Below are 25,846 nucleotides of genomic sequence, written 5' to 3' on the forward strand. Positions count from 1 at the left end.
ACATGACCCTGGGACACAGCAATGGTCGTAAGTATGAACCAGTTGTCAGGTTTCCAAGTAACACCCCCAACAAAAGAAGACTCCGAGCTTGAAGTTCCTCAAAGTTCCATTTTATTAGAGATGTCATATTGGCACATCTGGGAAAACCCGAATCTGAAAGCTTCCAGGTTTTCCCCACTCATAGAAAAATCCAAGTCCCTGCCCAGCACCCACATGTCCATCACATGGCCCAATCAATGCACCATCCCAACTGGAGATGCCTCCCAGTTCCAGCCTTCCAGGTGCAAGGCAAGATGTCCTTGACTTTCTGAGAAAGGAATGTTATTATGACTATATATCACCATGACTCCATACAATCCCCCCTCCCAATTTCCCACAGTAGTAAATGTGGCAGGCCTGAAGGCCCAATGCAAAAGATGGCTTCCAGGCCTGACACCAGTTGCCAAGCAGCTGGATTTTCATCACATGATCATGGGGATGCTACAAAGATTATAACTGAAAAATGTTTGTAAGTCACTTTTTTCAGTGCTGTTGTAACTTTGAATGGCCACTGAAATATTGTAAGTGGAGGACTACCTGTATTGAGCAACTTTGATTCCAGGGGTCTTGTAATGGGCAGACGGAATAACCATGAGGTATAGGAGGAAGATCCTCTATTCAGACAATGATCTGCTAAAAGAAATACAAGTCTGGGCCAGAATTGTAATCTGAGAAAGTTTCACTATGATAAATCATATTCTGACTTGCAAAGTTACGCTACTATAACCATATAACAAAAGTAGTATTTGTATGCATGACTTTGATTTCCTAGATTGATCTGCCTTGAATGTGACAGTCTACAATGTCACATCTATGTCATTTTCTTGGCAGCAGGATATAAATGGTCTGATATTGCCTTTTCTGAGTTTATCTTTTTTTCTTAGCAGCCCATTTTTTTATAGTTGAAGAATATCAATTGCTTTATTTATATTCTATGGATGTTTGAGGGAATGTATGATTTGCTGCTATTGATATTGGGGAAAAAAAATAAGTGCCATAAGCACCTTGCTTGGTATTCTGCATTTTAACTTTGAGATATTCAAAGAACTTTCCCATTATTAAGTTCTTGAGGTCAAGATCAGCAGCCAACTAACTTTTAACAAACTGTAGGAAATGACTAAAGGGATTGAACAATTCTCACTGGAATTACTGCATTATGACAGAAGAGGCCATAACAGATGGAAAGTTTTCACAGAAGAACTATCCAAGTGAACATCACCTTGGAAAGTTTGAAGTTATGGTTGGTAGAGCAAGAATCAATGTGGCTGAAGACATGAAACTTAGAACCGCTGGGGAACTCAACCCAGGAAGATTTTCCAACTTAACTCCTTTCCGATTTCACAAAATAGCTTGTCTGCATTTTTGGGAAGGTCCTGTGGTGATATCCCCTTATCATGGTCCTATGATTACAATCCTTCCAAACAATTTCTCAGCATCCAGCACATAACTTATATATTATCAGCAGATCCTTCTTGGTAGCTGAGCCAACACCTTTGAGAAGGACCAAGGTAAGATACCGTTGTGCCATTTGGGAGATAATTCATGGGCAATTTATGACTGAGACATAGTGGCTTAGACAGAATAGTTTTGTTCAATAAAAACCTTTATGTGGGTAGATTATATCTTAACCACTTTTCTGAATTTTGTAAATGCAGACACGAGGCTGCACTAAGGTAGACCATTTCATCTAATTTGTCCCTTTCTTTTTTTTAACTTGGAGAATTTCCGTTGTGTATTTGTTTGTTTGTTTTTTCATTTTGGAGTCCATTCTAAACTAATGAGTTGAATCTGAAGAATTGTACTAAGTTTTATTATTCAGGTCGAAATACAATAAATGTGCAATCAATAATCCAAGCTAATTCTTGCCTCTCAATGGAGCATGTTACAGAATTACAGATTAACAGAATTGGAAGGAACCTTGTAGGTCATCTAGTCCAACCCCCCACCCAAGTTGGAGACCCCACACCATTTCTGACAGATGGCAGTCCAGTTTCTTCTTGAAAGCTTCCAGTGATGAAGCTCCCACAACTTCTGAAGGCAATTTCTGTTCCATTGATTGGTTGATCCCTCTGTCAGAAAATTTCTCCTTATTTCCAGGTTGAATCTCTCCTTGTTCATTTTCTATCCATTATTCCTTGTCTGGTCTTTGGAAAATAGCTTGACCCCCTCCTCTCTGTGGCAGATCCTCAAATATTGGAACACTGATCCTTCTCTTCACTAGACTAGCCATGCCCAGTTCCTGCAACCTTTCATTGTATGTTTTAATCTCCAGTCCCCTAATCATCCTGGTTGCTCTATGTGTATTTCATTCTTGGGACACAGCAAGGGCTGTGTTGGAATTAAGCAGAATTGGAATTAAGGCAAATTATTTCTACATCTATAGTGATTTGAAAGGAAGAAGCAGGTAGAGAATATGAATATCAAACTTTAGTCATTCCTGTGGAATATTATTCATAAACTCACCATTAAAGACCACAAAACTCTTGAATCCACTGGAAGGATATTTTCACAGAAACTTCACAAACTAGCTATCTTGACTTGTAATAAACATTGATAGATTCATCCTGCATGAATGTATCTGACCCTGAAAATTCACAGATGTATTGTAGCAAGAGAGTACCAACTTTCATGAGTTACAGTAAATGCTGCACAAAATAGCATTTTAGGCAGTTTCTTCTTGTCCTTCCTGAACTCACAGCTGTTTTTACAATCCTAAACCACCAAGTAATCATAGTTTTCTTCAAGACTTACTCTGTAGTTCCAACTTTTAAAAAATTGATTTGCTGTAGTGATTTGAAAGGAACAAACAGGTAGACAATATACTGCATCGATCCCATGGAACACCTAATAAAAACAAGCTTATTTTGTTGGAAAGATACTGTCAATGGAAGAAAAAAATGTGACTTCACATATACGGGTTAGTCCACTTTTTATAGATGAGAAAAGGACACAGTGTGTAGTAGAGCACAAATTAGTATGCTTCCTTTTCCTATTTCTTTTAGTTTCTTCTATATAGTTGGACTATGACAGAGACTGTTTTTTCAGCATTTCTCTCCACTGTGAACCAAATTCAGCCTCTGCTATTGCAAGAAATGAATACTTCAGGTTTAATTTGGTATACGGTGTTCGTTTCAAATTGCAGGTTAATGATGATTAATAACTACTGTTGACAAGATATGGTTTGTTTAGCAAAGAGAAACAAGAGGATTTGTATCATTCCACCAGGTCTGTTAGGTTTGGATAGTTTCAATAGGTTTACTATATAGAGACGGTTCTTACCACACATTGAACTTTACAAAAATAAATATGCATGTTGTGAACACTTAAGATGGCAAGTCATGTCTTGTTGTGGGTTGTATATAGGAAGAAGGGGAGAGGAAAACTGGGGGGTTTTGGGGGAGGGAAGTTGGTAATATCTTGGATTGTATCTGCCCCAAAACAATGATAGATTGCATTGCAGAACTGTCAGCATATTTTACTCTCACCAAGTTGGCAATCTTACACATTGATCTCCATAAATCTTACATCCTTAATAAAAAGTCTATTTCTATAGCTGCAGAACAGAGCATTCAATCCTTGTGAAATATTTTCTATCTTTGGGAATAGATTTTTAAACAAATAGCAAAATATCTTTTAGCTAATGACATATTCTTAAATATGAGCTGTGGTGGCGCAGTGGTTAGAATGCAGTACTGCAGGCTACTTGCCTGTAATTTGGCAATTCGAATCTCACCAGGCTCAAGGTTGACTCAGCCTTCCATCCTTCTGAGGTGGGTAAAATGAGGACCCAGATTGTTGGGGCAATATGTTGACGCTGTAATCCGCTTAGAGAGGGCTGTAAAGCACTGTGAAGTGGTATATAAGTCTAAGTGCTATTGATATTTCTATTAAAGATGCCAAAAAGTAGATCTGCAGTTTTTCTACATGGCAGCTATCAAGTATGCAATGATTTAAATCAACCAAAGTGAAGTTACACAGTGTGGGAAGATGCAGAAAATGCTGCCAGCTTTAAGCAGGACTGAACAATAATAAAATAGAGGTTCAGTCTGTATAGAGGTTCAGTCTATATAGAGAAGAGAGAAAGGATGTGGAGAACACTTCTCATCTCTGCTGTTTATCTCTCCCAATTTTCTCCCCATTTCTTCTGTCACCCATAGCAAAAGTGTCAGCAAAAGAGAAGAATCCTTTCCCACCTTCTTCCTCCATCTCTTTTCATGGGGAAGAAGTGGGATAACCAGTCTTCTATTTTCAATTCTCCAACTCATGCAATCATCATTTCAGGGATCAAGGAACAAGCAATGAAGAAATTGATCTTCCCTCTGTGAATTTTTTTCCCTAACACTCAGGCAAAACTGGGCAAAGAAGAAAGAATAAGTGGGAAGAGCCCCTATAGGAAGTGGGGTACAGCCAGCAGCCAAAGCAAAAATTGCCAAGGTTTTCCTTGCAAGACTGTTAGCTATTTCTGGTGGTCTGTAGAGATTCTCAGTTATCCAGGTTATGGTTGTCCCAAAGGTGCTTTTTTCAGAAGGCAACTGGACTTTCTTGTTCGTTTGTTTTTTTGAAGATGTTTCACTTCTCATCCAAGAAGCTTCTTCAGTTCCGACAGGATAGTGGGGAATGGAAGGATTTGTATTCCTTGCAGACAGCTGGTCATTTTCATCCTTTTGGGGGTTGTTGAAGCATTTGGAGGTTTATCTGTGTCCTCAGATAAACAGATTGACCCCAAGGACACAGACAAACTTCCAAGTGCTTCATGGACCCTCTAAAAGGATGCAAATGACCAGCTGTCTGCAAGGAATACAAATTCTTCCATTCTTCACTATCCTGTCAGAGCTGAAGAAGCTTCTTGGATGAGAAGTGACATGTCTTCGACAGAAAAAACAAGGAAATCCACTTGCCTCCTGAAAAAGCACCTTTAAGACTACTTCTGATGGGTTTCCTACAGCGAAGCTCTGGAGCAGCTTCCTTGCAGAGATGTAAAATGTTATGTTTCTTTCTTTTTTTTTTTTAAAGTAATACCTTTATTAAATTTCAAAGTCAAATATTAAGATACAAATTAACTTAAAAGGGAAAAGGGATAGGGAATAGCAAAACAAATTAGAAGAGACCAAAAAAAATACGGCAAACCAATTTATCACAAAGATGATAAACTGTGGCTTTCTTTTAGTCGAGAGATAATAACAATTCAACAACGTCTCTCTACACTTAAGCAAACAATACCAATATCTTAAAATGACTCAACTTTAAAATATTTATATTCATAAAATATTCTTCTCTCAATTTTAATCTAACAAATAACAAATGGTCAAATGTGAAGTTAAATCACTGTTGACTCCTGGCAATTGCCTAGACTAGGCCCTGTGGTTTCCTTGCCAGTACTTTTGGAAGTGATTTGTCATTGCCTTTTTCCCAGGGCTGGGAGACAATGAGATTGATCAACTTCTCCTTTATGTTTTATGTGGTATGTTTTAACCTGTTGGGGATTTTATGCCTCACTTGCAATTCTCCATTTTTCAGCAAAGTTCGGTGTTCCAGAATGCTTCTTGTGTTTCTCAACCCATTGGTCATGGACAGATTTATTCCTATGAATTTCATTTAGCAGTCCTGGCTAAATGTCTCGCAGTTTCTCTCTGGCTGCTTATAACCTTGGTAAAGTCTTTTGCAGAACTCTATCAACCTAAATCATAAATCAATAGGTAGCCTACCCTTCCCCCTCATCAAATATCGGCATGAACTAAGGGTAACTAGTATATTGAGTCCAGTTTTTCTTTCGTACAGATTTCAAAGCTACTAAATATTAAACATATATTTAGGGAAGGAGATGGGAAGAAGAGGGTGGGATGTTAATGACAGTCTAAGGATCAGTGTTTTTCCTGAGCCAAAATGCTGTTTTAGTTGTTTTTCATGTATAATGTAATCCTTTGCTATGTTTGTGTGCTGAGTTTTTGGATAGCTGGATCATATACATTGGTCAACGTAAACAAACAAACAAATAAATAAAATGAGGGAGATGTAATAAACTTTCAATGTAGGCTTGTCCTATGACAAATACCGGTAGTAGAGTTATGCTGAAGAGCCTCAGTGGTGCAGCGGACTAAGGTGCCGTTAAGTGCTAGCACTTAGCTGCCAGCTGCCTGCAATTAGTGCAAGTTCGAATCTCACCAGGCTCAAGGTTGACTCAGCCTTCCATCCTTTCGAGGTAGGTAAATTGAGGACCCGGATTGTGGGGGCAATAAGTCAACTTTGTATAGAACAACACCGTTTGGGGGGGGGGCGAAAACACTAATAAGCAGGTATATACATAAAAGTATGCAGGCTATTGCTATCATGCATTGTAAGCCTCCCTGAGTCTACGGAGAAGGACGGCGTATAAATTGGACTAATAAATAAATAAATAAATGCTGGTATCTCCTGTGCTCATTTTGACAGACCACTAAACTCACAAACGTCATCATCTCCAGAAAAACCATGGTCAAATTCATCTTGAAGAAGCAACTGATATAAAATAATTATCTTGTAATTCCAATGTCCTTTTCTTCCTTTTTTTTTTAAAAAAAAACTATATTTTACTATGGTACTATAGGAGTATTATTCAAATGATTACTTAAAATAGTATGGTTGGTCAATATTCCTATAATGTACTAGGTCAGTGATGGTGAACCTTTTTTTCCTCGGGTGCCAAAAGCACATGTGTACGTGTGACAGATGCACGTGTGTGCCAACACCCATAATGCAATGCCCCCCTCCAGGCCCCACCCCAGCACATGTGTGCGCGACCCCCCCCATGCGACCCCCCCCATGCACGCATGATTGTTTTTGTGCTAGCAGTCCTCCCTGAAGCCTCCTGAGACCAAAAATGGGGTGTGGAGAGTGCGGGGCACCCCCATTTTAGTGCTAACAGGACTCCCTGAAGCCTCCTGGGACCAAAAACAGGCATGGGGGGCCCCGCTCCCCCCCCCACATGCATACACGTGCATCTCCCAACAGAGACCCAAAAATCAGCTGGCCGGTGGGAGGCGCATGGGCATACACAGTAGAGCTGACCTGGGCGTTGGCTCGCATGCCCGCAGAGATTGCTCTGTGTGCCACCTGTGGCATGCGTGCCATAGGTTTGCCATCATGGTACTAGGTAATTCAATCCACATTGTTTGCCCCAACTGATTATTGCAATGTTAAAGCACAATTTAAAAATTAAAACCTTGGTGCACCACTTTACTGCCTGATTTCCCACATAATCTTGAATGCTTGTTACATTTGTTCTTTTGGAAGTGATTGATAAGATGTGGTAAGAGAACATGGGTGAGGATTTAAATTCTTATCTCATTCCAGATGGATTCAACCAACAAGACTTCGGTTGAGGAATTTGTTTTACTAGGATTTGGAATTGGACAGCATAACCGTTTGTTGCTCCTCATTTTTTTCACTTTTCTCTATGTCCTCACTTTGGCTGAGAACATCACCATTATTACCTTGGTATTTTTAGACACCCATCTGGGCCGACTTCCGATGTACATCCTGCTGGGTAACTTCTCCTGGTTGGAAATGTGCTACGTGTCCTCCATAGTTCCTCGCATGATCTTTGATTTAGCAGTTCCTGGCGGCATCATTTCTTTCAAAGAGTGTTTAATCCAGTTCTACATCTTCTTCATCCTTGGAGGCACTGAATGCTTTTTCCTTTCAATTATGGCCTTAGATCGGTACGTGGCCATCTGCCACCCGTTGCACTACCCACAAATTATGTCTCAAAATGTCTGCTACATTCTGGTGGGTGTTTGCTGGATCCTTGGCTTTCTGTGGTATCTTGTTCCAGCAGCGTTGATCTCTAAGTTGTCCTTTTGTGGCTCCAATATCATTGATCACTTTTTGTGTGATGCTGGCCCAATCCTATCCTTGGCTTGCCCTCCACTTGGAATAGTTCCCGCTATGAGTCAGGTTTGCCTCAGTGGTTTGCTCCTAAGTAATATGGCATTTGTTATTCTGTCCTACGGCACTGTGATTTTCACTCTAATGAAGACGCCCAACAAAGGCAGTCGTAAGAAGGGCTTTTCCACCATCTCTTTCCATCTAATTGTGGTCTCGCTTTTCTATGGTTCAGTGACAGCCATGTATTTGTTACCAGGTGGAGAAAGTCAGTTTGGTTTCACTAAGGCAATGACTCTCTTCTATACCACGTTTACACCTTTTCTCAACCCTTTGATCTATTGTCTGAGGAACAATCAAGTGAAAGAAGCACTGAATACATTACTAAAGAGAAAGATGAGAGTCATATGGAACAAGGAATAGTCAAAAATTGTAGAAGAAAACTATGAACAAAAATTAAACACAACCACCAATGTGTACAGTCTAAACCAAAGGCATGCTTCTTTAATAAAACAGTATTTATGTCACACTGAAAAAAAAAATTCTAATGTCCAAGTAGGTCTTTAGTTACTACATGAATTTCATAATGCCCATCCATCCGACCACTAAGGTCAGTTCTGGTCCCATATTCTTCAGTTATTGTAAGAAACAGTTGTTAAACAGTTGTTAAACAAAGAATTGGAGAGAAAACTTATCAGATTGCCAGTTGAGCCCAAACTGGATGAATCAGTTCATATCCTAGAAAACATATAAAATCCAAAATCTTAATAAGGCAAGAGAAATAGGCTGAAAGTAAGAGAATGAAATCTAACAGAGGAAAGTTCACTTAGGGAACATATAAATGAACAGTTATAGGATAGAGAATTTAGTAATTGCTAGTGACCTTGGAATATTAAATGGAGACTGAATATGAGTGTGCATTTTGTGTGGCTTCAAAAAAAAAAAAAAAGGCAAGTGAACCTTTAGACTGTGTCAAAAACACACACATACAATTCTAATGTCCAAGAAGGTCTTTGATTACTACATGAATTTGATAATGTCTACATGGATATACCACAAAGGTCAATTCTGGGTCCCATATTCTTCAATTGTTGTAAGAGACAATTAAAAATTAAACAAATTTAGAGAAAACTTATCAGATTGCCATATGAGCCCAAACTGGGTGAAACAATTCATATCCTATTCAAAATTCAAAATCTTGATAACGCTAAAGAAAGCTGAAAGTGACAAAATGCAATTTACGAGAGAAGCTTATTTAGAGAACATGAACAAATATAGGATAGAGAACATCTGATTGAGTAATGTGATCTTGGAATAATAAATAGAGGCTAAATATAAGGTTGTATTTTGTGTGGCTTTAAAAAGGGCAAGTGAATCTTTAGTCTCCAAATATGTGTGTGTGTGTGTGTGTGTGTGAATTACAATTTTTCATTCAAATACTATGTCCAGTTTTTGAGTAATATATCCACCTCTAGACTATACATTTTAAAAAGACATCAGAGAAATTGATATATATTCAGAGATGATCAGATTTTCCCCCAAACAGAGGTTGAAGGAATTGCGCCTGTGTGTCATTGAGAGAGGGATACAAGAGAATTCAAATATCTCAAACAATGTCAAACAGCAGAAAACCAAGGCCTGTTTTCTATCGTCCCTGTTAGACAGCAACTGTCCTAGTTGAAAAGAGGGTTCAGGCAGAGAATTAGTGAACGAACTACATAAACACAAGAGCTCTCTCTCTCTCTCTCTCTCTCTCTCTCTCTCTCTCTCTCTCTCTCTCTCTCTCTCTCTCCCTCCCTCCCTCCCTCCCTCCCTCTGTCCCCCTCCCCCTCTTCCTCCCTCCCTCCCTCCCTTCCCCCCTCTCTCCCTCTCTCCCTCCCTCTCCTCCTCTCTCTCCCTCCCTCTCCCTCTCCCCCCCACCTCTTTCTCTCTCACACACACATACAATTCCTTTGTGTTAGAAAAGTTTTTAGTTTAGGTTGTAGAGGTCAGTAAGATCTTGGAATGTCCCAGCAGCTACAATTAAGCCAGATTTCTTTTATCAAGGAAAATCTTTGTTTATTTAAAATCAATAAACTATTTACATTTTAAATCACAGAACATTGTGTCTTGGTCTTTATTTATTTCTGAGGTAAATGTGCCTAGAGCATAATCCCTTCTTCTCTCTTTTCTCCTGTGTGTCTCCTCTGTGTCTCCTCTGTGTCTCCCCCAGTGTGTGTGGGTAAAGGGGGTCATATTTATAGAATGGCTAAGCCACTTCCCCTTCAGTCTCTTAGACAAAATGGAGGGAAAGTATAAACACAAAACCATCCTTCCAGTATAGACGGTGTGGTTCAGTGGCACTGTTTTAGATAATTATCTGACACTTTGTGCCTTTTCTGGTCTTTCCAGGCAAAAGCTACTAGTTTGGAAGAATTCTGTATTATAACAATAAAATGGCGAAGCAGCAGCCTTGACGCAAACAAGTGATTGGTTTGGAAGGACAAAGACTGGAATATTGAATATAGAAAGTTATGATCTTGAATTTGGTTGGCATGCATATTTATTTTATGAGAATAAAGTGGATAAAGTATTCAAAAGCCACATACTTAGGAACTCTTTGATGAGAGTTTGGAAGAAGCACCAATTCAAATGGGATTATAAAATACCGTTATGGCTGGATCTTGGTCATATCATGTGGAATACAAATATAATGTCACTCGGGGGGGGGGTTATATAAAGAAGTTCTTTTTATGGATGGGGGCAGATGGCAATTAAAGACATTAGAAACACTGTTGGAAGAAGGGACTAATTTAACTTGGTTACAGTATAATCAACTTCAACTGAGATGGAAAGACCAAAAAACTGGTATAATGATGCATGAAGAAGAATTGGTTAGACATATAAAAGAGAAAGGTCCAATGCATATTAAGAGGGTTTATAATGTTTTGTTAGAAAGAGATTCGGAAAATGAATTGGTTAAAGATTGTATGATAAAGTGGCCGCAAAATTTTGCAGAGCCAGTGATGTTGGAAACATGGGAAAAAATATAGGTCCAGAATGTTAAATTTACACAGTCGCAGAATTTGAGGGAAAATTTTTATAAAATGTTTTATAGGTGGCATTTAGATCCTAAGAAATTATCGTGTATGTATCCTAATGTTCAACCAAAATGCTGGAGATGTGATTGCTTAGATGCCACATATTACCATATGTGGTGGACTTGTAAGAAAGTGAAGGGTTTTTGGATAAAAATTTGGTGGGTTATGCAAAATGTTTTGAAGAAAAAACTACAGTTTTCTCCACAATTGTTTTTATTGGGTATAGTTAAGGGTTTCACATTGGATGAAACAAAGTTGATATTGTATATGGTGACAGCAGCGAGATTATTGATAGGTCAATATTGGAAAAATGATGTTATGCCTACTATTGAAGAATGGATTATGAAGATGGCCAGTTTTGCAGAAATGGCGAAGATCTCAGCATATCTAAAAGATCGGACTCAAGAGACTTATGTATGGGAGTGGAAAAAGTGGATAGATTATGTGCAGAATAAATATCAAACTAGGAAATATCAGATAGCTTTTAACTGAATGTACTATATAGGGATAGAATAATTGAATTTTATGAAGATTTGAATAATATACACGGGGCGGAGGGGTTCAAGTTTTATAAAATGTGATTTTGATTTGGATTATATTTTGAGGAAGTCATGGGGGGAGGGGAGGGTTAGTGTTAGGGTCAGGGAGGGTCGGGGGGGAAATTGGGGAGAAAATGTATTTGTAAAACTTTTTAAATAAATAAATAAATAATAAATAAATAAAATAAATAAATAAATAAATAAAATAAAATGGCTAGTTTGAACCATTGAAGTGGTGAAATGCTCCCAGTTCGGAACGGATCGCCCAAACTGGTAGCGATGGAAGCCGGTGGTTCAGAGAACCGATTGCAAAAATCCCTGCCCACCCACCCCGCATTGCCCAACTGAGCCGCGCGATCATCAGAGGCTTTTTTTTAATTTTTAAAAGCATTTTTTCTACAACCTCTTTGGCCGAAAAAATGCTTTTAAAAGTTTTTTTAAAAAAGCCTCTGATGATCAGGCGGCTCAACCGGGATCATCAGAGGCTTTTAAAAGCATTTTTTCTACAACCTCTTTGGCAAAGGGTTTATAGAAAAAATGTTTTTAAAAGGAAAAAAAGCCTCTGCCGATCAGGCAAGTCAGCTGGGATCGGCCGAAGTGGTTGTAGAAAAAATGGTTTTAAAAGTTAAAAAAAAAAAGTTGGCCATGCCCACTCAGTCATATTACCACCACCACCCCACCAAGCCACGCCCACAGAACAGGTGGTAACAAATTTTACATTTCACCACTGGTTTGAACTCTATATGTGTCAGTCTGGTTGTTCGTGCCTCATACTCCAAAAGTGCTGGACACAGAAGAAAAATTTGAGTCACAAGAAGGCAGATTCCATGTGAATGTTGGAAAAAGGGTCAGCCTCATTGGATGCGTACAGCAATGGGTAGGCAACCTTCTCTCTGGGATGCTTAAATTTGGATTCTTCAAACGAGCAACGTTCAGGGACCAAATAGTCCCTTCAGCTTTGTGATTTTGATTCCGTGCAATTTTTTAGAAAATAAAAACAGTTGAGAATGATGAGTGAGTTTTCCTGGAGATAGTTAATGTATTCTTTTTAATGTATTTAAAAGGCTGCACCAGAGCCTTGGTGGTGCAGCGGACTAAGTGCTGTTATGTAGCACTTGCTGCCAACTGCCTGCAATTAGTGCGAGTTCAAATCTCACCAAGCTCAAGGTTGACTCAGCCTTCCATCCTTCCGAGGTAGGTAAATTGAGGACCCAGATTGTGGGGGCAATAAACTGACTTTGTAGAAACACCACTTATGGGGGGTCAAAAGCTCTAATAAGCAGGTATATACAAAAGAATGAAGGCTATTGCTATAAGTGCATTGTAAGCCGCCCTAGTCTTCGGAGAAGAGCGGCATATAAATTGAACTAATAAATAAATAAATAAATATTTTAAAAAATAAAGGTGGCCCATTTGGGGAAATTAGGGAGTGACCATTTGTGTTCTGATATATCACTGCTGAAATTCTGACGATATTTCCCTGGATAATGACTGTTTGAAGAACAACGGCCATTTTGTAAGAAAACCCATAGGAAGAAAATTTCTACCTCAGCACCACTGTCATTTAGGGTTGCCAGGTGTCCACTATTTGAGCGGACAGTCCACTTTTTTCACATTATGTTCACTATATTTTTTCACAAAATAGAGGACTTTTTTTTATTCAAAAGCTTTATGATGAAATGGTACGTAATCTAAAGCTGTACAGTCTAAGAGAATAAGGATAGGAGAATCGTGTTTTGTCTTTTCTTTCATAAGTTAGAATGAGACAAAGATCGAATGCTCATTGCAATAATCACAATTACACAACAGCGCAAAAAATGCATTAAAGCAGTTATCTTTTGATATTGAAAACGTAGTGCTGAAGGTTTTTGCCGAATTTTCGTATTCTGCGAAGAAACGAGAAGAGTTGAAATCATTTTTTGAGTTTTGCGAGTCAGAATTCCATGAAGTTTTGCGCCATGTTCCAACACGTTGGTTAAGTTTGTTTAAAGTGGTCGAAAGACTTCTTTTAAACTGGATACCTCTAAAATCGTATTTTATTTTTCTTGGATCTGATGAGTGCCATAAGGTTATCTGAACCTTTTTCGGATCAGGAAAATGAACTTGCAAAGGACGATGAACCAACAATTTCAGAATTGTATTTATATTTCACGCACTTCTTCATGTCAATAATTCAAGACACCCTACTGAAGCTGGAAAGCAAGAAAATTCTTGCATGTGATCTTCACATTATCATGTGTAAGCTGTGTGATTCTTTGCAAAAAAAATACGATGAACAGTTTTTTGGAATGAAAGTTTTAGTTGCCTTATGTAAAAAACATTTGCCTGAGAATGCTGTGCAAAAATTCAAGAAAGAAGCCATCAATGTGTATCAAAGAGCCATTGCGTACCTAGGAAAGTGGTATAATTTCACCGATTCAGTATATGAGACACTAAGTTGTTTCAATCTAATTGATCGCAATAATCCTCCAACTTTAGAAGAAATGACGAACATCTGGTTATTATCACCATGGCGAGAAGAACTTCCACCCAACACTCTCTTCGATGAAATTTCTGCCTTAGAAGAAGTTTATGTTCATCTGCAGGGTGATTCATCCCTTGATAAGTGGACGTACTTTTTCAAGAAAGAGCCAGCTCCGAGTTTACTGAAACTGTTCCAGTATTGTGCATCAATTCCGGTATCAAATGCAAACGTTGAACGAATTTTCAGCGTCATGGGAAATTTGTGGACTGACGAACGTAACCAACTGCTTGTATCAGTTCGAAGTGAACTTTGTATATTTTTTAATATTTCTCAACGTTGCACTGAAATTAAAGAATTATTCCTTAAACACAAAGAATTAATCAAAGCTGCGCAGTCAAATAAAAAATACACACGACAGCAAAGTAAAATGTAATTTAATATTTTACATATTATTATAATATATTTGATGTTTTGAATTTTAAGTAAAGTTTTGAAGTGATTATTTTAATACGTGTTAAAATGTTTGTAAGAAAATATATAATTTAATTGTAAAATTTTTTTAATTTTTTTACTACTTACCCCCCCCCCTCCCGCTTGTCCACTATTTTTTGGAAGCAGACCTGGCAACCCTACTGTCATTAGAGACCATTTAATGTATATACATGCCTATTAATGAGGCTAATGAAGGGTAAACATCACAAGCTACACAGATATGGTAGAGACCTTCTTTGTTCTTTGTTAGTTAGAGAACTTCATTAATTTGAGAATAATAGTAACCTACTATAGGTGTACTATTCACAAGTACACAAATGCTTGTGAAGAGTACACATATTCACAAGTGATTCCCAATCATTCCCAATCATTCACAAGTGACTAAAGTAGTTACTCACTTCTACATCTCAGTCACTCCATTTCTCAATCCAGTGATCTATTTAAAGAATGATAAGGGAAGGAAACTGTGAATAGGGGCCTGAAGAGAATGAAGCAACGACTGAGGTAGTGTAAACACGAGGAAGAAAGAAACAAGCCAAATCACTACACTGCGTAAGAACTGGTTACATTTTTATTTCATTTGTCCCTTTAAACCCTTTGGCAATAAATCGGAGTGGAAGGCATGAAAAAAATAATGAGGGATTTATTCACATGCACAGACTTTTCTTCTTCATTGGTCATTAGGCGTTTCTCTCTATGACCATTGTCAGCAATGACACAGTTTGGAAGCACATGGCACTGTGCCAATATCAGAAAATAATTCAGAAGAAATGCCTAGAACAGGGGTATATCAGGGTTGTGCTCAACCTCGGGGGGTGGGGCAGGGGTGTGTGGCCAGGGTGGGCGTGGCCAGCTCAATTTCACTCATGTTGGGGCACCTGTGGTGGCCCGAGCGCTCTGCCAGTGAAAATTGGCTCTCAAATTCTGCTTTTGGCTGCGACGGCCTCCTGAAACCCTCTGCCAGCAAAAACAGAGCTCAGGAGGGCTGCATGCTCCATTTTCGCAAGCAGAAGTACCAGGTCCTTCACTGTTTCCAGGGTGGCCCCGTGGACACATCTAAGTACCTCAGGCCTTGAGTTTGACACCCCTGGCCTAGAACGATAAGGCCATTTGCTATGAACATCACCCCACACTGCTGTCCACATCACCTTCCACTTTAATATAGATGGCAAGTGCCCACGTGGATGGCCAAAGCAAAAATGGCAAGATACAGTAAATGTGAACATGAAAATTGATCAGTTTGACCCAGATGCTGCATTTGATCACACAAAATGGCATTCGTTGATCCAAAAAACAGACCCTGCACCTGCAGGGAAAACACTAAGATTCAGCCACATGATTTTACTTTTCACATTTGGAACACATCTATCCATATCCTGGATACCATCCAGTGGTGGATTGCTACCGGTTCGCCCTAGATTGGGTGAACTGGTAGCAGCAGTGGCAGGAGGCTCCGCCCAACCGCCCGGACACTTCTGCACATGCGCAGAAGCATTGCGCATGTGTGCAAGCGTGCAAGTAGCCACAAGCGAACCAGTAGCGACGGGTTTTGAAACCTACTACTGATACCATCTACTGTATATATATCTCCTTTATATTATTTGGCTAAATTGTTGGCATATCTGCTGTCCTTTTTCAAGTCTTTATTATTTGGTGATGGTTCCTTTGTCCAGGCCAAGCCAATGGCTGTCCTTCCTTTAATATGTGGAATGTTAACACTGGTGTGTCCTATAATTTTCAAATATAACTGGTTGATGTTTTCTGCTTGTCATAATTCTCTGTATTAACAACTTTCAAGTTACTACTTTCTTCATCAGTTGATGTGAATATATTGTATGCTTTGCAGCTGATATTTAATTGTTTTTTTAATATTTTTTTTTATTTTTATTTCTCATAAACACATTTACATGTACAGTCATTTCCATCATTTTTCATTCATCTTTTCTTTTAACTTTCATTTTTCATTTTTAGTTTTTCAGGGCTGCTCTTTTACCCTTTACCTTTACTCCAACCTTTCTTCGTCTCCTCCCCTTCTCTTCCTTCCTCTCTCTTCTCCTACTTCCTTTGTTCTTTCTCTCTTTCTCTTTCCTACTTCCCCTTCTCTTCCCCCACTCCTCTCTTCTTCTCCCCTTCTAACCTTTTCCTCTACTCCTCTTTCCCAACCTCTTCTTCCTCTCCTTTTCCTTTTCTTCTTTCTCCTCTTCTCTTCTCTCCTCTCCTCTCTTCTCCCTTCCTCTCTCTCTACTCCTTCCCCTCTTTCTGATATTTAATTGTAAGTGAAGAACGAAACCAAGGTTGGTTTTCCACCAGGTAAAATTATTTTCCATGAATTCACATGACACTAGAGTCAACAGGAGGCATTCCTAGGTTTGATTTGCCTATTTAGTTTGTCTCCTTCTAAACCCAGGGGAGGTGGCTAATCACCTCACGCCTGTCCAGGGAATCCTTTTTGCTATTTATTCAACTGCTGTTGACGGCCTCCAGGAACCTTTTTCTCCATTCTTTTTTTTTTTAATTGTTAATAAGAATTTATAATGTTTCAGCAGATAAGGAGAGTTCAACCAGGATTGCCAACAGATGCTTTAACATGTGATATATTTTTTCTTCCTTGCAAGAAATTCTGTCCATGCTATTATTTTACTTTGTGTTGCATAATACGATTCTACTTACTGCAAAAAATACTCCTTATTTGCCAGTACAGCCCAATCTCATAGCACCAAAATATTTCTTTTTGTTGGGTTGACTTGTAATGACATTGGACGTTGCTTGTAGCTAAGACTGAACTCATTTGGGCTGATCAGCTTATACAAGGCAGCCTCAACTTCATTCCTTATTTGCAGTTGACAGTTGTGAAGGAGTGGAGCTAATAGTAAGTAATCATTACCTATATGAAGAGAAAATAGCAGTAATATTTACCAGAGGCTTTCAAAATTTTTGAAAGAGAGAGAGGGGGGGAATCTAAGTGCTATTGCTGTTTTCTAAGTTTGCTTCCATTGCTTTCTGTGTTGTTAAGGGGTGAGTTGGGTATGTGTGATGATTCAGTAGGAAATCTGGAAAGCTGACACCCTGAGTTCAAATTCCAAGTACCATGTGTTGTGGTAAGCTCCTATTACTCGCCCCAGGTCCTGCCAACCATTCATAAGTAGTGTTTTGAACCAGCAGTTCAAAAGCATGCAAATGTGAGTAGATAAATTACCACAATGTTCTGTGCACCTCAGTGTATAGTCATGCTGGCCCAGTGGTGAAATGTAAAATTTGTTACTACTGTTTCTGTGGGCGTGGCTTAGTGGGGGGGGGGTGTAATGTGACTGGGTATGCATGGCCACTTTTTTTTTTTTTTACTTTTAAAAGCATTTTTTCTACAACCTCTTTGGCTGAAGAAGTTGTAAAAAAAATGCTTTTAAAAGCCTCTGACGATCCCAGCTGAGCCGCACCATCATCAGAGGCTTTTTTTTTTTTTTTACTTTTAAAAGCATTTTTTCGGCCAAAGAGGTTGTAGAAAATATGCTTTTAAAAGTAAAAAAAAAAAAAAAAAGCCTCTGATGATCCTCAGCTGGGCATGGGGGTGGGGGCAGGGATTTTTGCTGATTTTTTTGATTTTCGAACCACCTACTGCCACGCTACCGGATCGAGCGATCCAGTCTGAACCAGGAGCATTTCACCCCTGTGCTGGCCACATAATCACAGAAGTGTATTTGGAGAATATTAACTCCCTCAGCTAAGAAATGGAAATAAGCACCATCCCTAGAGTTGGACAAGACTGAACAGGGAAAAGCTTTTAAATTTATCTTTAAGGGGCGAGTTAACATATTCATGATATTCATTCTTGAATTTCTATGATACTTTTGTATTATTGAAAATGAATAAGTGATAAGAAGATACTGGTATTAATTTTATACCACCAGTAATGAAGGTTTCTTTTACTTTTCAGCAACAGGATTTCTGTGAAAGGTCCACAAAAGATTTCCTAAAATTCCTATCCTCTTTTCTAACTTGCTCCAAAATTCTTGTACAAACTTTATTCTACAATTTGTTTATTCTTTAAATAGGAATAAATTTTAAGCTTAAAAATTTAATTTTATTCTACATTTATTCTATACTTTTAGTGATCTGATTTCTTTTTGGAATCAAGGTTGTTAGAATTGGTTGGCAGCTAAACTGGATATCTTAAACTAAATTGTAGATTTTGGCTGTTCCAGTTTGATGTACTGAGCAAGGTTCTGGTCTAGAAACCAGGAGATTGTGAGTTCTAGTCTCTCCTTAGGCATGAAAGCCAACTGGGTAACTGAGCCAGTCACACTCTCTCAGCCCATAGTAGTCCTTCTGCCCTCCCATAGGAGACAGAAGGACTATTAAGTATGTTCACTGCCTTGTGTTACTTATAAAACAATAAAGGCAGGATAAAAATCTAATAAAACAAAACAAAACAAAACAAAAAAGCATGTTTGGATTCTTGAGGCAAATATTAGATAGATATGATAAAGGGACAATATACCTAATACTACGCATCCTGACTGCAGCAAGAATGGTGTATGGAAAAGTGAAAACACCCCTTCAGAAGAGGAGATAATAAGGAAGATACTAGTGTGTGCAGAAATGGACAGTCTAACATTAAAAATAAAAGACAAAGGAGAGACAGAATATTATGACACATGGAAGTTGGAATATGAAAAAATTAGGCTAGGCGGACCTGGAATGAGGTACTATATATGTATCATTGTATTAGAATGAATATGATGGTCAAAAATAATTGTACAACACTAGCACTGTTTAAGTAGTATATATATTATTTGTCTTCAGTTTGGTTTTTATGGCAAGTGAAATGCCAGGACAGTCACGCTGTATTCAATATATTTATATGTAAATAATAAAAAATATATTTTAAAAAAAGAAAAGAAATGCATGTGAACGGTACTACTTTGAAAATGTATGATTCCTCCGATTCTTTTTTCTGATTCCAGATGGAGCTATCTAATGGAACTACAGTCCAGGAATTCATTTTATTGGGTTTGGAGAGAGGACAGGAAAAGCGATTCTATCTCCTTATCCTTTTTAGTTTTATGTACATAATAACTTTGATTGAAAACATCACTATTATCACTCTGGTGCATATAGATGACCACTTGGCCCAGCTACCCATGTACATCCTCTTGGGAAATTTCTCCTGGTTGGAAATCTGCTACGTGAGCACGACCATACCTCGTATGATTTTTGATCTGGCTTCCCCTCAAGGAATCATCTCCTTCCAAGCTTGTTTCCTTCAGTTCTACGTTTTCTTCTCGTTTGGCAGCACTGAATGCTTCTTCCTCTCAGCTATGGCCATAGATCGTTATTTAGCCATTTGCCACCCACTCCGCTACCCGACAATGATGTCTTCAAGAAACTGTTCCAAGCTTGTAGCTGGTTGCTGGATTGCTGGGTTCTTGGGATACGCTGTCCCAGTGACTTTGATCTCCAGACTGTCCTTCTGTGGCTCCAACATCATTGACAATTTTGTGTGTGATCAAGGCCTCCTCTCCCTGGCTTGTTCACCTTTAAAAAATGTTTTTTTAATAAGTCAGATTTCCATGAACTTTTTTATGGCATTAGGCAACTTTGTCTTTGTCGCTATTTCCTATGGCTTTGTAATTGCCACACTGATCAAATCCTCTAATCAACATAGCAGAAAGAAAGCCTTCTCCACCGTTTCTTTCCATCTTGTGGTGGTGGTCCTTTTCTATGGTTCTGTGGCAGGAATGTATGTAGCTCCAGGTGGGAAAACTCAGACACAGACTGCTAAAATAGTCACCGTCTTCTACACCGCCGTTACCCCCTTTCTCAACCCCATGATCTACTGTCTGAGGAACGATCAGGTGAAGGAGGCTCTGGGCAGGTTGCTGAGAAGGGTGGAGCAAAGGCTGAGAGTCAAAAAATGATGTATGCAAAAGGGTTGAGAATGAGAATATTGAAGCTGCAAATGTCAGGCCTGGAAGCCATCTTTTTTGTTGGATCTTCAGGCCTGCCACATTTACTACTGTGGGAAACTGGGAGGGGGGAATTGTGTGGAGCCAGGATCAGTGGTGAGTTGCCCCCAGTTCGGACCTGTTCACAAGAACCAGTAGTATAACCGGCAAGAGCCTCTGCCCAAGCCCCAAATGTTGTCATAGGCGATCTGCGATTACTACCATTGTGTCCCGGTCATAAAGGTAAGTAGAACCCACCCTGGCCAGGATGATATAGTCATAATAACATTCCTTTCTCAGAGAGTCAAGGACATCTTGCCCTGCATCTGGAAGGCTGGAACTGGGAGAAATCTCCAGTAGGGATGGTGCTTGGATTGTACCATGGGTGCTGGGCAGGGACTTGGACTTTTCTATGGGTGGGGAAAACCTGGAAGTGTTCAGATTCAGATTTTCCCAGATGTGCCAATATGACATCTCTAATAAAATGGAACTTTGAGGAACTTCAAACCTCTGAGTGTTATTTCATTGGGGGTGTTACTTGGAATCCTGACATTAACCTGAATCTGACAGCAAGGTTCGTGGTGATTTTTTTTTCCATTTGTTTTTTTTAAATAGTTTAAAACCTGAATAATTAAATAGATTTGATTCAATTCCATTTGATTAGATTGGATTGGATAGGATTGGATTGGGGACTGGACTGAACTAGATTAGATGGATGAAAACATACAAAAGAGCCTTGGTAGTACAGTGGTCTAAAGCACCCTGTTATTAAGACCAGCTGCCTGCAATTACTGCAGGTTCGAATCTCGCCAGGCTCAAGGTTGACTCAGCCTTCCATCCTTTCTAAGGTAGGTAAATTGAGGACCCAGTTTGTGGGGGCAATAAGCTGACTTTGTAAAATATACAAAAAGGATGAAGGCTATTGCTTAACGCATTGTAAGCCGCCCTGAGTCTGCGGAGAAGGGCGGCATATAAATCAAATTTTAAAAAAAAGGAATTTTTTCTCTCAGATGTTTTACACCTGTTAACCACACGGTCCAAAATAAATCATGAATACTTTCAGCAAATATATAACAGAATAAAAAAGACCACTCCTGGACTTCCGGGTTGCTGTTTGCCGCTGCCAGACGTTCCTTTGGGATCGTCAGCTTCCATCGCCTGTTAGAGCCGCCTTCACAACGGAATGGCGGCTCGAAAAAACTCCGTTTCCATGAGGAAACGGAGATAGAGCCGGCAGGGGTGGGTAGAACTCTCTGCGGAGTCCCAAAAGTTTTTTTTTTTACTTTTGGGACGGAGCGGATGAGATGCCCCGTATCCCCAGCCGCCGCTCCGCGCTTTGGGAGACCTCTGCTGAGGCAGAGCCAGGCGTCAAAAGCAAGCCTGCAAATTTAACAGACTACTCAAAGAAAATGTGAGCTGGACCTGTAATATTGAACTGCAAGTATTTTACTGATTTTTACTGAAAAAATTACTTAAGAGAGAGGAGGAAAAGAAAGAGGAAAAAAAAAAGAAGCCTTTTAAAATGGCGTTGGCTGGAGGAGAGGCTGAAAGGGAAGTCTTTCCGTTTTCTATTACTACAATGTAGCGGAATAAATACCACTGGCTACATTTGTAGACAAAACTTTGCTCCTGTGTCTTTTTCTCTTTTTTTTTCCCTTGGAGACCTGATATTGTTGTTGATTGGAAAGAAGTCCCTTTTTTTTTTTCCTTGCTTTTTTTTTTAACAAAGCCTGCCTGGGCGGAAACATGGCACTGAGACTCATAAAGTCAGATAAACAAGAAGGGGGGGATCCCCCCACCAACAACTTAAAGGAACAAGTCTTAATTCTTCAGTCTCAGAAACCTGACTTTAATATAATAGAATTTTTTATAGAGGAGATTGAAAGAAGGGAGGAGATTGTGAATCAGCAATTTGAAAAATTTAAGCAGGAAATTAAAGAATTGGTGAAATCTAAGTTTGATTTTTTGGAGAAAAAACTCTCAAAAGTGGTTAATGGTTTTACAGGATTTATGAAACAGTTGGATGCAAATACTAATGTACTAGAGTCTAAAATGGAAGAAATTCAAGATAAATTGGACAATAGAATTCAAAAAATTGAAAATGATTTGACAAACACTCAGGATAATAGCTTAGAAGAAAAACCTAAAATGGATGCTGATCAAAAGTATGGTAATGTAGAAAATCTGCAACAGAAGATTGAAAAATAGATTTTAATGGTACAATATAATTTTACAGAATATGCGATAAGATTAAGAGGTTTGCAGGAAAATAATAGAGATGATTTAAGGAAAATATCTTCTGAATTTCTAGCTGGGATTCTAAAGGTTCAACCTGACGAAGTGTTTTGTAGGATCGACAGAGTTTATCAAATCAACTCCTGGATTGCTAAGCAAAGGCAATGGCCTAGAGATGTGGTGATTTATTTTACAGATAAGGAGATTAGGAATAATATCGTTCAAAACTCCTTCAATTCTAATTTGCAATTGTATGGAAGAAAGATTTGGATTTACAAGGAACTTCCACCTAAGATATTGATGGAAAGGAAGAAATTTGGTTTTCTGGTGAATGAGTTAAAAAAGAGAAATATCTCCTACAGGTGGGACGCCCCAGTGGGTATTATATTTAGATACCAAGGAGAAAGATATCAGCTAAATACTGTTGAAAGAGCGGAAGAATTTTATCAAAATAGGTTGAAAATGAACTTAACATCTCCAGGTATAATACAGGATAAGCAGAAGGAGCCGGAAATAAAGGTAAAATATCGAATTACAGAGACTGTACCAGATGAATTGCCATTGGATTTATTGGATACCCCAGCTGGACTATCTACAAATTTGAGAGAAGAGGCATCTAATCCTAATGTGATGACTTATCAAGGCAAGGATAAACATGGAAACCAATTAGGGGATATACAAGGGATAAAAAAGAAATATGAGATACAAAAGCAAAACCAACAAGACCAATCTACAAAGCAGAATAAAAACCGACCAGATGATACACACTTTATAGAAAGGGAACCAGGATGGAAACCAAACCCACAAAAAGAAAAGAAAAAAAGAAATAGGTGGCATAAAAACAGAAATTTCTAATCAGGCAACAGTGAAGCCAGTGATTTTAAAATATGAACGATTATGGGTAAACACAGAAGAGGCGACGTATTGGTTAATATTATCCTGAGGTTTGTGGCAGATCTCTGCATGGCCGTAATCCGGGGACGTGAAACGAGCCTTAAACTGATGGATTTGAATTATCCATTTTGGAATTTCTTTTTGTGTTGATAAACATATTATATTATCTTGAATCACAAGGCAAGAGAATTATGCTGGGGCATGCAGAAGATCGGGTTGTTACCCACTACGATGATGGGAATTAATAATCCTGATGAAACCCACAATTATTACTATATGGAATATAATTATAATGTCACTCGGGTGGTTGTTTTTACTTTTATACATATAAGAAGATATTTACTACTGATGGGGGCAGATATGATTGAAGATCCTGAATAAACTGTTGCACCAGTAAGCTATGTTACCCGATTATGGATGTTGGTTCTACCAATCCAGTGGAAAGACCTCAAAGAAGATACTATATGGATTATAAATTTAAAGTCATTGTCTTTTCTTTTTTTTATTTAGATATAATGGAAAATATAGACATATATTTTTAAGAAGTGTGGGCAGTGAATCAAAGATGTTAAGAAATGTTGTGTATGGCAATTTTGCATGATAGTGGGTGAATAAGCTATTTAGTAGATTGATTAGTCTAAGAAAAGGGATTTTTAAGTGTTATATTTAGGGGAGTGGAGGAAATGGATAGAGTGGAATAAATGTTAAACTAGATTTTATGGGGAAGGCCGCTTTGGAATGTTATAGTAATATATATAGAAGATTAAATGTTAAAGTAGGACTTATCGTATAGTTTTAAAGTGGAAAAGTTATTTTATAATGTCATAGTATAATGTCTTTTTTTTTTCCTTTCTTTTCTCTTTTTTGATATGTATGGATAAAGGGGGATGTTATAATATTAATAATATTTTTAGTAAGTAAAGGTCAATATCTAGAGGAGGGAGTAAGTAATCTGTTATGAATTAGGGTTTTTTTTTTTGTTATGAAGAAGTCACAGGGGGGGATGGGTGGGGAGGGGGGGTTAGGGAGGGGGAGGGAGAGGGGGAAAAAAGGGGGGGGAAATTTGTATTTGAAAACTTTTTCAATAAAAAAAAAAAAGACCACTCCTGCATCTTGAAATATTAAATACATAACTTCATTTTTAACTATTCCTCCCATTTCAGCATTGTTCTGGTTTGTCTATTCATTGGTGAAATAAAAATGCAATCTCTAACATTATAAATGAAATGAAAGAGATTGTCTGCTCTTTTGATGGCAAGATGAATGATATGATTGTTCTGGTAGGCAACAATTGTGTGTCTATACAACTTTCTAAACCATGACAATTTCACATCATGTTGTCTCTGACACGTGTCCACATCTGTTTGCCAATAAATTTTAAAAATCCTGTGAAATTACCTTTCATATAACTGATCTCCTGAGTGCTAGAACTCAGGTAACTAGAACTTTGAGCAGGACTCCCTAATTCCATTATGTTTGGTTGAATTTAAGAAGAAGGGAAAGAAGACCTCTTAATAATATATAAATAAGTAGGAGGCCAAAATTGAAAGGGGAATAGAAGCTCTGATGTGATCATCAAAAAGCAGAGGCAGAACTAGGACTCAAAAATCCTAAAAATGGACTTCAATCAGTGATGAAATTCCAAATTTTTTACCACCAATTCTATGGGCATGGTGTGGCTTGGTGGGCATGGCAGGGGAAGGATATTGCAAAATCTCCATTCCCACTCTGGGGCCAGCCAGAGGTGGCATTTGCCAGTTCTATGAACTACTCAAAATTTATGCTACTGGTTCTCCAAACTACTCAAAATTTATGTTACCAGTTCTACAGAACCTGTCAGAACCTACTGGATTTCACCCCTGACTTCAATCATGCAAAGTATCCATAAAAGAGGTCTAGAGATTGAACAATATTGTTAGTATTGGAAAAATGATGAAATATTGAATGCCGAGATCTACTACTGGGACAGGTTTCCTAAGAAACTTCATGAGACAATGATCTTCCCTAGTTAAATGCCCTCTTAGCTTTGATGTGAAATGGCAGGTGAATTAAAGAAACATCCTGACTTACATACCTTCCTATTTGAACTGGCCACGAAAGATGTTCATTCTACAGATTTGCACTTTATCTTGCAATAGGTGATATAGTGTAACAAAAGCATAGGGGTAAGGTAAGGGTAGACTGCTAGCTCAGGAATTCTGGGAGTTGAAGTACATAAATCATAAAGTTGCCATAGTTGCCCATCAACAAAGGAGAATATTTGTAGCTCAGGATTTGTAAGGAAGAGTCCTTGGTGCTCTC

General features: G+C 38.5%; 2 protein-coding genes across 2 annotated transcripts; both read left to right on the plus strand.

The window, feature by feature from the left end:
• Nucleotides 1-7,359: 7,359 nt before the first annotated feature.
• On the plus strand, nucleotides 7,360-8,830 carry LOC117662261 (olfactory receptor 11G2-like). Its single transcript, XM_034411583.3, has one exon. It carries the CDS (start codon nucleotides 7,369-7,371, stop codon nucleotides 8,320-8,322), a length of 954 nt encoding a protein of 317 aa, XP_034267474.2. The 5' UTR covers nucleotides 7,360-7,368; the 3' UTR covers nucleotides 8,323-8,830.
• Nucleotides 8,831-19,435: 10,605 nt separating this feature from the next.
• On the plus strand, nucleotides 19,436-20,389 carry LOC117662225 (olfactory receptor 11G2-like). Its single transcript, XM_034411541.1, has one exon. The coding sequence runs from the start codon at nucleotides 19,436-19,438 to the stop codon at nucleotides 20,387-20,389; it is 954 nt and encodes a 317-aa protein (XP_034267432.1).
• The last annotated feature ends 5,457 nt before the right edge of the window (nucleotides 20,390-25,846 follow it).

This window comes from Pantherophis guttatus, chromosome 4 (genome assembly GCF_059756535.1).
Source record: "Pantherophis guttatus breed Tessera chromosome 4, ASM5975653v1, whole genome shotgun sequence".
Lineage (NCBI taxonomy): Eukaryota > Metazoa > Chordata > Lepidosauria > Squamata > Colubridae > Pantherophis > Pantherophis guttatus.